Below are 13,940 nucleotides of genomic sequence, written 5' to 3'. Positions count from 1 at the left end.
AGAACTGATTTAAATACCATATATGTCCTAGTGACCCACAAAGTTGTATCTCCAGCCCAAATCTGACTCCCACACTCCAGTTGTCTACTCTACACCTCCATCTGGATCTCACGAATACCTCACACTTAGCTTGTCTAAAACTGAACCCCTTGTCTTTGCTCTCCCACCTCTATCCACTCTTCTCCCCATCTTGGTTAGAAAAAACCTGCTCTATCCATTGTTCTCCCCATCTTGGTTAGAAAAAACTTCTGAATTATGCCTCTCTTGCTCAATCAACATCCTTTATTAAGAAGTCATTTTAGATCTACCTGGCAAAGAGATCCAGAATCTGACCAGTTCTTACCACCTCCACAGCTGTCACCCTAACCTGAGGTGCTATCTTCTTACCTGGATTACTGCAACGGCCTCCTAACAGATCTCCTTGCTTCTGTCCTTCCCTTCTTACAGTCTGTTATGAACACAGTGGCCACAATGATTCTTTCAAAATGTGTCAGGTCATGTCATTCATTCAAAGTAAAGCACATGCCCTAAAATAACTTACATTGATTTGTGTGGATTTCACATAATTAATCTTATCTTATACAGAAGGAAACTGAAATCACTCGTTAAGTGGCAGGATGGGGACTTTACTTTGGGGCTTCAAACACCAAGCTTAACTCTCTTTCTACTGCATCTCATGATACGGTGAGGCATTTCATTCCTCCACAGCCTACTAGAGATGGCTGTGGACGGGGTGGAATGACCCATGTCACAGAAAGAGGTACTAGTTTTGAAGAGAAGGAAAACCTATTTGAAGGGTGATGGGAGGGTGGGGTTTGAAGGAGCTCACATCTTTCTCGTTTCAGTCAAGGATGGGCAGTGCCCACTCTTCCCTTTCAAGAACCGTATGGAGTGTTCAGCTTCGTGTAAGAGTGACTTCGATTGCCCCCCAAATGAAAAATGTTGTGAATCCATGTGTGGCTTTGATTGTGCCATGGCCTGGACAGGTGAGGACTAGGGTTATACCTCGCAAAGTCTACTGGGCATATGTTAGGAATGCCATGCTGTCCCATGGAGTGGGGGATGCCCCTTAGGTTACCCAGAGGTCTCTTGGGAAACTTTCCCCATTTAAAGCCCAACCACTGCTCTCATGTTGCCCTCTTGACTTTGGGAGACTGTTGTGCTATTCTTCCAAGCCAGTCATGCATGGTATCCTCTTCATTTTTCTCAATGAAAACTTATTTATTCCAAGCCTCATTCTTCAACGACCTACAAGGTGACAATATCCACTTATTCATGCAAAAAAATTCATAACCATTAGGTATAATCCTAATAAGTCCTTATGTCTGCACGGAACTTCATGTAAGGTGTGCTGGGGAAAAGATGGGTAGCAAAATGCTGTTGGGGTAGAAGTGAACTCTCCAGCCTCTAAGGATGCTGTTCATTCCCCCATGCAGTGCTAAGATACTATGGTCTTGTCCCAGGGATTGTCGGTGTTTTGAGGAACAGCATGGTATGGTGGAAGGAGTCAAAGGCTTTTCAACTCACTTCAACTTTCCTACTGGTTTTCTGTGTGACCTTAGGCAACTCACTTCCCCCTATATGGTCCTCAATTTCTACAGTTTATAAAACAAGGAAATTCTTAGTGCTCTCTAATACTCTTGCTTCTGGCACTCTGGGATTAGGTTACCCAAATCTATCAATTTTATAGGGGCAGTCAGGGATCCTATCAGATTTTATAAATCAGAGATGGCAAGACTTTTTGATGTTCCTCAAATAATTATTAAAATTATTTATCAAATAGAAAGTTGATACTCTGCCTGCTCTCCTCTATTGTTACTCTAAGGGGAAGGATAAGAGGCTTAATCAGAAGAAAACCTTGTTTAGGGTTCCCAAGATTCCCCCAATTTGTCTCAAACTGTGGTCAAGTATTTCAAGGTCAAGTGTCTTGTTTTACCCCATAAAGTCAAAGCAGGTTTCTGCCCACGCAAGCCGCCGACATGTTCCAGGATCGAGAAACCCAGGTGCCTGCAGGATGATGATTGCCCATTGACAATGAAGTGCTGTTCACTCTGTGGACTGAAGTGCCTGGAATCCCTAAAATGAATAGTTAGTAAGTTTAAAATGTTATCATTAAAGTAATTAATTATGAGTAGTATAGTAAAAAGCTATCAATTTTGTCTTGCATCCAACTACTTTGCCAAATAGTCTTATTAAGTATAAAAATATTTAATGGGGTTACTTTGATTTTATATATAATCATATCATCTGAAAATGATGATAAATTTGACTCTTCTCCAACCTCATGACTTACTTAAAAAATTTTTTTGTCTTTTTTTATATTATGTAGAACCTCTGAAATAATGTTGAAAATAAAGGCAATGGCATCTGTCCCTGTCCAGTTCTTTACTTTAAGTCAATGTCTCCTGCTGTATAAAATGACATTTGTTGTTGGGTTTGGGGTAAGTAGGTTTTATCGCCCTTGGTTTGTTTCCTCTTTATCCATTTATAGCTGCCCTGGTGGTGGTGGAAGGAATGTCTGTGGGGTTCTGCATGAGTAAACATGGGCTGTGTGAGTGCCTCAGGCATTCCTACCTAAGAATATTACTGTCAACAGGATGACACCCACATGATAGATTCCATAGGGACTCTATCTGTGATCCTAAATTTTGTGACCATAGAGTCAGTCACTGATGATAAGGCTGGTTTTTGTCTGGCTTCTCCATCAGGTAAGACAGTTGGAGAATAAAGCTTTGCCCCAAAGTGCAGCATCTATTTAGGGAAGGAAATAGGGACCCTACAGATGACATTTACTCTTTGAAGAATGTCTCTACCTCAACCAGGACTGATTGGCTTGTGTCGTGGGTTCTGTGGCTGAAGGAAAGCTGCAAGTCCTCCAGCACTCTCTCACTCTCTCTTTCCCACAGCCCCTCGTCTAGTCCAGTTAGAAACCAGAACGTCTGCTGTGTTATTGACCTTTATTGAGTTGTAGTCTCTCAGGCAGGTCTCCTCCCTTCAGAGTTCCTCCTCAGACAACAGGGAGTTTGCACCAGATGGTAGACACCCCCTACAAACTCTGACATTCTCTCCTGCTCTCAGAACAACACAACCTTGACAAACACTATCTGCAAGCTCTGCTATCAGCCTGCTTCCTCCACCCCACCTCACTCTGTGGCAGTATCTTTACTCTTGTGTCTTCGTTAAAGAATATGAGCGACCCAAAGAGAAAAGAGAGAGTGGGAGGCAAGTGTGGGAGAGGGAAAGAGACATAGGGACCATGGGAGACCCACAGAAACAAAGAGATACTAAGATATCAATAGGGGCTTCCCTGGTGACGTGCAGTGATTAAGAATCCACCTGCCAGTGCAGGGGACACAGGTTCGATCCCTGGTCCAGGAAGATCTTACATGCTGCGGAGCAACTAAACCCATGCACCACAACTACTGAACCTGTGCTCTAGAGCCTGTGAGCCACAACTACTGAGCCCATGTGCTACAACTACTGAAGCCTGCGCACCTAGAGCCCGTGCTGCGCAAAAAGAGAAGTCACCACAAGAAGCCCGTGCACCGCAACAAAGAGTAGCTCCTGCTCGCCTCAACTAGAGAAAGCCCTCACGCAGCAACGAAGACCCAACACAACCATAAATAAATAAATAAATAAATTTATTAAAAAATAAAAGATCAATAGACACACATTGATCAAACAAACAAGAGTGGGTGTACCAGTTAAAATGGAAAATGGAGAATGAGGATATTCTACAACTCTCAAAGTTATCAAGATAAAGACCTCTGATGGTGACATTCACTCCTAAGGTAGCCTGGAAAGTGAGATAAGCTTTGCCCACTTTCCCTGGTTGACCAGAAAGCCCACCCCAGCTGAGGGGGCTAAGGATGAAGAGCCATCCAATAAGAGACCCTAGCCCAGGACTGTGGGCTGTAGATGCCAGCTAGTCACATTGATGATCTCAGGAACTCGGTGTTCCCATCAGGAAAGGAGGTGGCTGGCTTGACTCCAGCCCTCATATCCAAGATACTGACTGCTGAAGGACTAGGCTGAACAAAGGCAGCCAGACATTTTTACATTCTGGAACCACCGGACAAGACAGCTTTCCTTCAGAATGGAGTCTTCTGGACTTTTGAGCATCCTGGTGCTATCCATCCTTCTAATGAATGGCCGGGGACGTGGTCTGACTGACTGGTTCTTTCACAGTAAGTACTGGGGCCTCAGCCCTTGCCCTGGAGCGAAGGAATATTGCTGGGAGGAAGAAACAAGCACCTCAGGCTCGAGTTGCTTTCCACCACCTTAGCCCTGGTCCTGGATTGGGAGTGGAGGGAGATATTTGGGATATTTCTTCCTACTTCCCTCTCTGTGGAAGATCCCTTCCATGAATGCAAGACTCCAGACCTGGGGCAACCCCTACCTTTAGCACCGTTGAAATGGAAGGTCTTTCTTGGTGGAGAGGGGGAAGAATCACAGGATCTAGCATTTTTGGGAGGGGCTATAGGAATCTGGGAAGCCTAAGGGACCTTCCCTTCACCCCACAACAAAAATAGTATCAACTCCTGATTCTTTCAAATGTAGTCCTATAAAGTGTCCCTGCCTCCCCAGGGGTTCCTTGACTTTGGGCTAAAGGATAATATCCAGAAGTTCCTTTGAACTTAAGACAGCAATACTCCATGACTATATAAAAATAATGATAATTGCTACCATTTACTGAACATTCAGAAAGAGGGATTTAAAGAGTGGGATCTGAAGTCATACTTGGTGGGTCCAAATTCCGGTTCCACCACTTAGTAGTCAAGTTACTTAAGTTGCATGTGCTTCAGTTTCCTCATCTGCAAAATGGGGATATTAATAGAATCTACCTCGTTGAACAATTATGGGGATTAAATGAGATAATCCATTTAAAACGTTTAGAAGAGTGCTCGGCTTATGGTAGACACTTAACTATATATATATCTATAATGTTAGTTAATATTACTGCGCATCCGTGACAATGATTATAGCTTTACACACTTTGTCTTATTTCTTCCTTACCACTCTGTAAGGCTAAAATGATTTTACAAATGAAGAAAACAGAGAGGGTAAGTGGTAAATCAAAAGTTAGAATTAAAAAACCCAACGATCTGACTGCTAGGGTGCACAATATTTATCACTGCACAATAGCGCCCCCCAGAGGAACTCCCAAACACGGTCTCCTCAACCAGCCCAAAATGACCCCACTGGCTTAGACCAGTGGCTTTCAATGGGCGATTTTGCCTTCCAGGGGGACACTTACAGCGTCTGGAGACCTTTTTGGTTGTTACAAGTGGGGAGTGCTACTGGCATCTAGTGGGTAGGGGCCAGGGATGCTCCTAAATGTCCTACAATTCACAGGACAGCCTCCACCACCCATCAAATAATTATCCGGCCCAAATGCCTCTAGTGCCTAGGTTGAGAAATCCTGCCTTAGGGGGTGGGACTAGGTAGAGAGTGAGGGGTAGTCAGAAGGGAGGATGGTGCAGGCAGTGTTGGGAAATAAATGAAAGTCCCTGAGAAAAAGGACTCCTGGGGATGAGCAAAGTGAAAGCAAACTTCCCTGACTCCCGGGAATTGCCTTGGGTCTGGAGAAGGGTGGGCACTGTGACTTGTAAGACTCATGGTTATAAGTCCTTTCCCTAGAGAGATGCCCCAGAATCCAAGATAACTGTGAATTCAAAGAAAGGGATGAATGTTCGAAGGACAAAAAGTGTCCAAGACATGAGAAGTGTTGCTTCTTCAGCTGCAGAAGAAAATGCTTAAACCTCCAACAAGGTAAGGTTGAGAGTCTCAGAGTAACCAACCCCTCTACCCATACCCTCAACTTCTGCCCCTCTGTGCTGGCATTGTCCCTGGTTCACTAAGGGCTGGTCTCTGAGCAAGATTGCTGGACTTGGGAAACTGAAATTCAGATTGATCACCGCCCCTAAACATGATGTATGACATTAGGGAGTATCTTCATCTTGTTTGGGCCTCAGTTTCCTTGAACAAAAGATAGGTGTAGGGCTGCTATTGAACCAGATAGCCTCTTGGCTCCTTTTCACTCTTATTATTTCTTTTTTTTCTTTTTTTTTTTTTCACTCCTATGATTTTCTTAGACCCCAGGGGGCCATTGCTGGCCCACCATATATCAACATTGTTGCTGCAAGTGATAATTAAGATATTTGTATTTCTAACAAATGCAAAAAATAGCTTTTTGCTCCAGATTGACTGCCTCTCTGCCTATACAAATCCAACTTAGCACTAGGAAAGCTTCCCTGACCACTCCAGACCAGAGGGTTTGTCCTTTGCTGATGCAATCTTAACTCCATGCCCATCTCCCTGGGCTCCAAAAAGACTATCAAAGATTCTTTTTTTTTTTTTTAAATTGTAGTTATTTACAATGTTTCAGGTGTACGACAAATTGATATATATATATATATATATATATATATATATATATATATATATATATAATCTTTTTCAGTTTCTTTTCTATTATAGGTCATTACAAGATATTGAATATAGTTATATATGTGCTATGCAGTAAGTCCTTGTTGTTTATCTATTTTATATACAGTAGGGTGTATCTGTGAATCCCAAACTCCTAATTTATCCCTCCCCCTCCTTTCCCTTTTGGTGACCGTAAGTTTGTATTCTATGTCTGTGAATCTATTAAGACTATCAAAGATTTTTTATTCATTCAGTTAAATATTTGTCGATTGTCTCTGAGACCCATAATAGGATTTGACGAGTGTGGTCAGGGAGGTTGAGGAAATCTTCCTTGAGAAAGCAGACCTGGAGTTGAGTTCAGAAGGATGTAGCAAATTTAGGGAAAAAATGGGTGGAAGGGCTTTCCAGGCACAGGGAACGTATGTGTACAAAGGCTCGATGGTAGGGCCTAGGGACGCCAGAGAGCAAGAGCAAGTATGAGCATGGTGCGAGGAAAAATGATTCTTGGTAGGTAGGGCCTGATGGGCGAGGGTCTCACCTTGATCTTAAGATCAATGGACATTCATTGAGGCAGGTGGGGACATGGTGTGGCTTTTACTATGCCTACAGAGCAGGAATGGAGTGGCTTAAAGGACTTCAGGATGAAAGAAAATGGTAGCTTGGACTAGACAGGTAGCTGAGGGGATGGAGAAGAGTAGGATATGTTTGAGAGGCATTTAGGAGGTGAAGTAAACAGGACTTGACAATGGAGCAGAGTAGACAGGCAAGAGGATAGTAAGTTGTTCATTTGCCTATCATTGAGGAATTCTGAATCCAGACTTCCCGAGTTCAAATCTTAGCTCCAGCTTGTACCAGCCTATTTATCTTGGGCAAATTAACAACTTTCCCTGGCGGTGCCTCATATAACAAAAAGACTAATGTTAAAGGTTATTTGAAAGATCAAATATGTTGATGCACGTGAAGTGCTCAGAGCAATGCCTGGCATGTAACAGCCACGTGATACATATTAGCTCACATTATTCATCGTCCATGACTGGGAACTCCTATATAACAGAGGCCGTGCCTTTTCTTTGTCTCTTTAAGCATCTAGCACATAGTAGGTGCTCAATGAATAACTTATTCAGTTCAGTCAGGATGTATTTTGTTTTATCCTCAACATTTGCAAAATCCTATACTGTGTCCGACCACCTGCTGGGAATGGGATTCCAAGATGAAATCAGACACAATCCCTGCTCACTAGAAGCTCACAACATCACAGATGAGACCAAAGATGTAAACAAATGACAAACATGCACACAAGGCTCAGAAGCACGGTAGAAAAATGCAGGATTGATTTAGGCACTTGTGAGGGTGTGGTGTGTAGAATGGAGTCTGAGACACCACAGTGGAGTTGATGTCCGGGAAAGGTTTTGAAGGGAGAATAAGAGTGTCACTAATGAACAACAGAGGAGTGGCAGAGGGAATGTGGAGCGAATGGTGTGGAGGTGTGGGGTGGCATGGTGGGTTGAAGATTGTGGGAGCTTGTAGCTCAGAAGGGCACTGTGGTAGGGGAGGAGGCCAGAACCCCAAATAGGAGCCCGATCATGAAGGGTCTGTGGGTCATGGAAGACTTAGTCATGAAGTCAAGGTCTTAGCTGTGTAATAACATGATCAGCTTTGTCTCAGATCTACCAGGTCCTTCTCTCTGGTGGGCGGTATGAAGGATTGATTGGAGCAGCCAAGGACTGAGGCAGGAAGATCAGTTTGAAGGTAACTCAACAGCCCAGGCATGAGCCACTGAGACTTAAGTTAAAGAGATGGGCAGACAGGTGAGCTATGAGAAGGTAAAAATCAGCAGGACTTAACTATTTAGCTGTGGGGATTGACCCTTGTGGAACTTATAGTTTAGTTAGCACCTGTATTAATTTGCTAGGGCTGCTGTAACAAAGCACCACAAACTGGGTGGCTTAAACAACAGAAATATATTGTCTCACAGTTCTGCAGGCTAGAAGTCCAAGGTCAAGTGTTGGTAAGGTTGGTTCTTTGTCAGGTGGTGAGGGAGAATCTGTTCCATGCCTCTCCCCTAACTTCTGGTAGTTTACTGGCAATCTTGGGCGTTCCCTGCCTTGGAGATCTCTCTCTCTCTTTTTTTTAAATTTATTTTATTTTTGGCTTGCGTTGGGTCTTCGTTGCTGCGTGCGGGCTTTCTCTAGGTGTGGCGAGCTGGGGCCACTCTTCTTTGCCGTGCGTGGGCTTCTCATTGCGGTGGCTTCTCTTGTTGCAGAGCATGAACTCTAGGCTCTCGGGCTTCAGTAGTTGTGGCTCACGGGCTCTAGGGCTCAGGCTCAGTAGTTGTGGTGCACGGGCTTAGCTGCTCCACAGCATGTGGGATCTTCCTGGACCAGGGCTCGAACCCGTGTCCCCTGCATTAGCAGGCGGATTCTTAATCACTGCACCACCAGGGAAGCCCCGGAGATCTCATCTTCACGTTCACATGGTGTCCTCCTTGGGTTTGGGTGTCTGTGTCTGAATTTACCCTTTTTATTTTTTTATTATGTTTTAAAATTTTTACTGGAGTATAGTTGATTTACAATGTTGTGTTAATTTCTGGTGTACAGTAAAGTGAAACAGTTTTACATATACATATACCCACTATTTTTTAGCTTCTTTTTCCATATAGGTCATTACAGTATAGTGAGTAGATTTCCCTGTGCTATACAGTAGGTCCTTATTAGTTATCTATTTGACTTTACCATTTTTAAAGGACACCAGTCATATTGGATTAGGGGCCCACCCCATTCCAGTATGACCTCATCTTAACTAATTACATCTGCCACAATTCTATTTCCAAATAGGGTCCCATTCTGAGGCACTGAGGGTTAGGACTTCAACATATGAACTTGAGGGGGAGGGGGACTCAACCCATAACAGAACAGAAGCTAACTGCAGGAAAAAAAGGGGCTTGACCATCTGAAAAACTACCCGCTGCCTTCCCTGCATGGACTTGCCTTTGACTCTGATCCCATATTCTCTTTCCTTGGCATGGTTTGGAGGGCAGAGTAAGTGGCTTATAATTTGGCATTTTCAAGGCACTCCGTATCTTTTATCCATTCAGGATGTATTTATTGAGCAGCTACTCTCCGCCAGGCACTGTGCTAGGACACATTCAGATACAATCAAGGAACTCACAACTTAGAGGGCCACAAGGGTGGTCTTACTTGCACCTCAGGACAGCCCTGTGCAACAAGTAGGGTGGGATTTTGCATTCCCATTTTACAGAAGGGAAAGTCAAGGACAAGACAGGTAACGTGGGAGGTTGATGTGCACACACCAAATTAGGAACAGAGCCATGAAACCAGAGGTTCCTCACTCTCAGGGGAGACACTGAGTCCAGTGACCAGAAGGGAAGGGGGAGACTGATGTTCCCTGGGGATGCAGACACCCAAACAGCTCCACTTCGGGGTTTCCCTGCAAATGTGCAAATACATCAGTGGAGCTAGGCTCCCGAGATGTGAAAAGGTGAAAGGAGCTTGTTCAGTTTCATCTGGACAATAAAGGTTGATTTTTTTTTTTTTTTTTTTTTTTGGCATGGGCACTCTAAATTCTCAACTCTGGGGTCTCCCTGCAGACATATGCAGTATGCCCAAAGAACCTGGCCCCTGCTTGGCTTTTTTCCATCGTTGGTGGTATGATAAGACAAATACTACCTGCTCCAGCTTCATCTATGGCGGCTGCAAAGGAAACAATAACAACTTCCAATCCCAAGCCATATGCCAGAGCACCTGCCCCCCAAAAAGGTGAGTACCAGGGGCTCCAGTCTCCCATCCTCGCCAGGGCCACACTGGGGGGTCTGGGTGTTGCTTGGTCCATTCTGGGATGGTTATATCCTTGACAGACGAGGTACTGACAGGACCAGCTCCGATCAGGAGGTAAGAATGCACCTTGCAGAGGGTTGGACAGTGGCTTCCCAGGAACCGAGGTTGGGAAGGGACGTGGTTGTGAATAAATGCTGGCAAGTATGAGGGGTGGGGGAGGATGCAGACGTGGTGAAATCCCAGAGGCCAGCTTCAGAGAGGTCACAGGACATCCAGCCTAGTGCCAGACAGGCTGACCAAGCACCCCTTCCAGGCCATCAGTTTCCTCTCACAATACTCTTCGCCAGCAGCTCACTCCCATCCACATCTCATTTTTCCTTTAAGGAGATTTAGAGCTTCCCAGAGCAAACCCACTTCCTCTTAATCTCCTGTGAAAAGATGTACAAACATAACGTCAAGATCAGTTCTGAAGATGAGCTGAGCCCAAAATGCTCAGCTGGTCCTGTCCTTCATTCTCAACAGGCTCTAATTTCTGAATGCGTAAGGATACCTTGGAGCCACCACCAGGATTTGGCTCAGGACCCAAGGCTCTCTCTGTGTGCCTGATAAACGCTCCAGGCTGGCTTCCACTCCTCCACGCCCAGTGTTCCAGGGCCTTAGCTCTTCCCCAGACTGAACCCTGGGATCTCTCTCCCCTTTCTCCATCTCAGCCTCTTTTTAGACATGATATCCTTCTGTTTTGATCCCATCTCTATGCTTCCTTCCTTTATGTCCAACTTCTAGAACCCCTTGTTTATACCTGTGTAGCTCCCATTCTCCCCAGTAAAGCACTCTGTTTAGTCCTGTGCCTCTGAGACTGAATAATTCACGTCTGTTGGCATGTCACACTTCGCAGAGAGTAGCGGGTCTTTGAGGTTTCTGGTGACACCATTAAAGGGAGCGAAGACAATCAGAACCTCGAGAGTTGAGAATTCCATGGATGTTGTTATCCTCCTGTTTCTTCAAAACATCGTAAGCCCCTTTTAAGACAAGGGCCCATGGGTGTGGCTTTAGTTTGGATCCCCTAGAAAACAATCCTAGGAGAAGGGCATGGGTGGAAGTATAATAGTTTATTTGGGAAATTTCTTAAGAAACACGAGTTGAGGAGTGGGATAAGTGATACAAGGAGGAGAGGAGTTGATTACGAGTTGGTTACCACGGTGGGAAACTGCAGCTTAATCCCACTGGGGACCTTCTAAAGAACCATGTAAAACATGTCTCCACATTTTCTTCATCCATCTCCAGTGATGGGGAAGCTGAGGTGTTTAGCCATTGATTCCCATCCCTTACTGGATACGTGGGGTTGTTAAATCCCTTGCTCTTCCAGACTGTTCTGCACTCAAGCTGAGCAAGCTTCCCAGGGAGCCAGAGAAAACTCAGAGCAGAGAAGTAGAGACTCCGACACTTGAAGTGGGAAGCTATCAGTGTGCACTGGATATTATTCAGCCATAAAAAGGAATGAAGCACTAATACATGCTACACTGTGGATGAACCTAAAAAACATTCCGCTAAGTGAAAGAAGCCACACACGAAAGGTCATATGCTATAAGATTCCATTTACATGAAATATCCAGAACAGGTAAATCCATAAAGATAAAAAGTAGAATAGTGGTTGCCAGGGGCTGGAATAGGCTAGGGGTGTGTGTAGAGTGACTGCTAATGGTATGGGCTTTTCTTCTGGGGTGATGAAAACATTTTGCAATTAATAAAGTTGGAAGTTGCACAATATTATGAAGGTACTAAAAAGCCACTGAACTGTTCCTTTAAAGTGGTTAATTTTATTTGATGTGAATTCCACCTCGATTTTAAAAAGTGGATTAGGAAAAGAAAATAATGCACTAGAACTGTCTCCTACAGCTGCAGGTAAAATCAGAGATGAGCAAAGAGTATGTCCTACTGTTGCTGAAAGCCTTAAATTGGAAAGTTCAACAGAACAATCCTCAGGCCCCACTGCTGCAGCTAGCTCTGAGGTCATAACTGACATTTATTTTTTCCCTCCTGCATCACCTATTCCAAATTTCACCCGATGATAGAAGCTCTCCATTAGCTGTAACATTCTCTCCTGCTTTCAAAGCACCACGATCTTGACAGGTACTCTCTGAAGATTTAGTTCAACCTCAAATCAACCTGTCTCCTCCCCCACTCATGGCAATACCTCTACTCTCTGACCGTGATTAAAGAAAAGGGGTGGCCCAAAAAGAAGGAAGAGAAGGACAGAAGGGAGATGAAGGGCAGAGAGAAAGAGACCCAGACAGAGGGAGACGTAAAGAAAAAGAGACAAAGACAGGCAGAGTAAAGGAAAGGCACTGAGAGAAGAAACAAAAACAAAAACAGTGTGAGAAAAATAAGCAGACAGAAAAATAGGTAGGTCAGGAAAAGAGTAAGATTGGAAAGAGAGAAGAGAACTAGGATCCTCTTGATCTCCAAACTCCCCCTGGAAAACAGAAGACCCTGGAATTGAACGTGCCCTTCTGCTAAGGGGGTCTAGAATCCCCAGACAAGCTTTGCCCTTCTCCCTGGTTGACCAGAAAGCCAGAGAGCCTCAGTGAGCTGAGGATGGGGAGCCCGTCCCCGCAAGGGTTGGTGCTGTGGGTGTCAGCTAGTCCCAGTGATGGCCTCTGGGACTTGGTGTTCCCCAGAAGAGGGAGTGTGGCTGGCTTGTCGCCAGTGATGTGTGGTTCCTGGAGTGGAACCACCAGGACAGCCAAAATTCAGAAGCAGGAGCTGCCGCGCAGGAGTTCCTGGTTTTGGTGCCACCAGCCAGGCCAGTCCCTCCTAATATGGGGTTCGCTGGAGTTCTGCCAATCCTGGTACCATTCATCCTCCTGGGGTGTGTCCAGGAACGTGGGCTGGTGGAGGCGTTCTTTCACAGTAAGAACTGGGGACTCGGTCTTCCCAGTGGACAAATGGAACTTGGCTGGGAGGAAGGAACAAAGAATGTTAAAGATGAGGGATGCTTTCCCCACCTCAGTCTGGGATCCTGGGTGGGAAAGAGGGGAGCTATCTGGAGTCCTTCTTTCAGCCCCTTTCCTCCTGATAAGATGCCCTTGGTGAATGCAGGAACCCGAGTCTGTGGCAACTGACTCCCCACCATCATTATGAGAGGAATTCTTCCTGGAAGGGTTTAGACCTGGAGCTCATGAAACAGACTAAGGGAACAGGGAAGCTTAAGGGCTTTCCCATAAGAAAGGCCACACCCCCTAGCACTACCTTCATCAGCTTTCAAATCTTCCCATTGTAGCCCTCCAAAGTCTCCCCACACCCGCACCCGCACCTACAGGGGATCCTTGTCTTTAGGGTAAAGAATGGTCTTTGAAAGTCCCCTGAAATGCTGATATTTGAAGACCCCCGTAATTAGCACCTATGATAAACTAAGCCCTCAGACAGCAGGGAAGCCACACATTGCAAGGCCAAATCTTGCTCCACTCCCTAGCAGCCATGTGAACTTGGCAAGTTCACATAACCTCTCTGTGCTTCAGATGCTTCTGTTCAGAAAATGTGAATGTCGATAGGACCTACCCATAGAGTTGTAATGAGGATTGAGGAGAAAAGAGCAGGTACACCGTAAGCACTTCATCAATATTAGTTATAATGATGATGACGATGATGTCCCAGGCAGCTTGACAATGGCTTTACAAGGTTTGTCATATATATGAATCCTCAAAACAGTCCTACAGG

General features: G+C 44.9%; 2 protein-coding genes across 5 annotated transcripts in view; both read left to right on the top strand.

Annotated features, from left to right (window-relative positions):
* The window catches only part of WFDC3 (WAP four-disulfide core domain 3), a 121,689-nt gene extending 119,235 nt beyond the window's left edge, over window positions 1-2,454 (top strand). For 2 of the 4 annotated variants that reach the window (XM_057530023.1, XM_007185396.2), the window contains exons 6-7: window positions 846-986; window positions 1,946-2,309. In XM_057530023.1, the coding sequence (XP_057386006.1) occupies window positions 846-986; window positions 1,946-2,085 (281 nt within the window). In that variant the 3' untranslated portion in view covers window positions 2,086-2,309. Of the gene's footprint in view, window positions 1-845; window positions 987-1,945; window positions 2,310-2,329 lie in introns of those variants that run through there. The other 2 variants (XM_007185394.2, XM_007185395.2) reach the window with 2 other exon arrangements.
* A 773-nt stretch (window positions 2,455-3,227) lies between these two features.
* Window positions 3,228-11,791, top strand: LOC103020344 (eppin). The gene is made up of 4 exons (XM_057529663.1): window positions 3,228-4,187; window positions 5,641-5,772; window positions 10,037-10,205; window positions 11,590-11,791. Exons 1-4 carry the CDS (start codon window positions 4,097-4,099, stop codon window positions 11,669-11,671), a joined length of 474 nt encoding a protein of 157 aa, XP_057385646.1. The 5' UTR covers window positions 3,228-4,096; the 3' UTR covers window positions 11,672-11,791.
* The last annotated feature ends 2,149 nt before the right edge of the window (window positions 11,792-13,940 follow it).

Source organism: Balaenoptera acutorostrata, chromosome 15 (assembly GCF_949987535.1).
Source record: "Balaenoptera acutorostrata chromosome 15, mBalAcu1.1, whole genome shotgun sequence".
In the NCBI taxonomy this organism is placed as follows: Eukaryota; Metazoa; Chordata; class Mammalia; order Artiodactyla; family Balaenopteridae; genus Balaenoptera; species Balaenoptera acutorostrata.
The sequence above is the reverse complement of the archived record's forward strand: the minus strand, read 5'-3'. Positions and strand labels throughout refer to the sequence as shown.

Coding starts and splice junctions, on each gene's coding strand:
- LOC103020344 (XM_057529663.1), top strand. CDS start 4,097: ATGGAGTCTTCTGGACTTTTGAGCATCCTGGTGCTATCCATCCTTCTA. Junction 4,188..5,640: donor GACTGACTGGTTCTTTCACA/GTAAGTACTGGG, acceptor TCCTTTCCCTAG/AGAGATGCCCCAGAATCCAA. Junction 10,206..11,589: donor AGCACCTGCCCCCCAAAAAG/GTGAGTACCAGG, acceptor TTGCTCTTCCAG/ACTGTTCTGCACTCAAGCTG.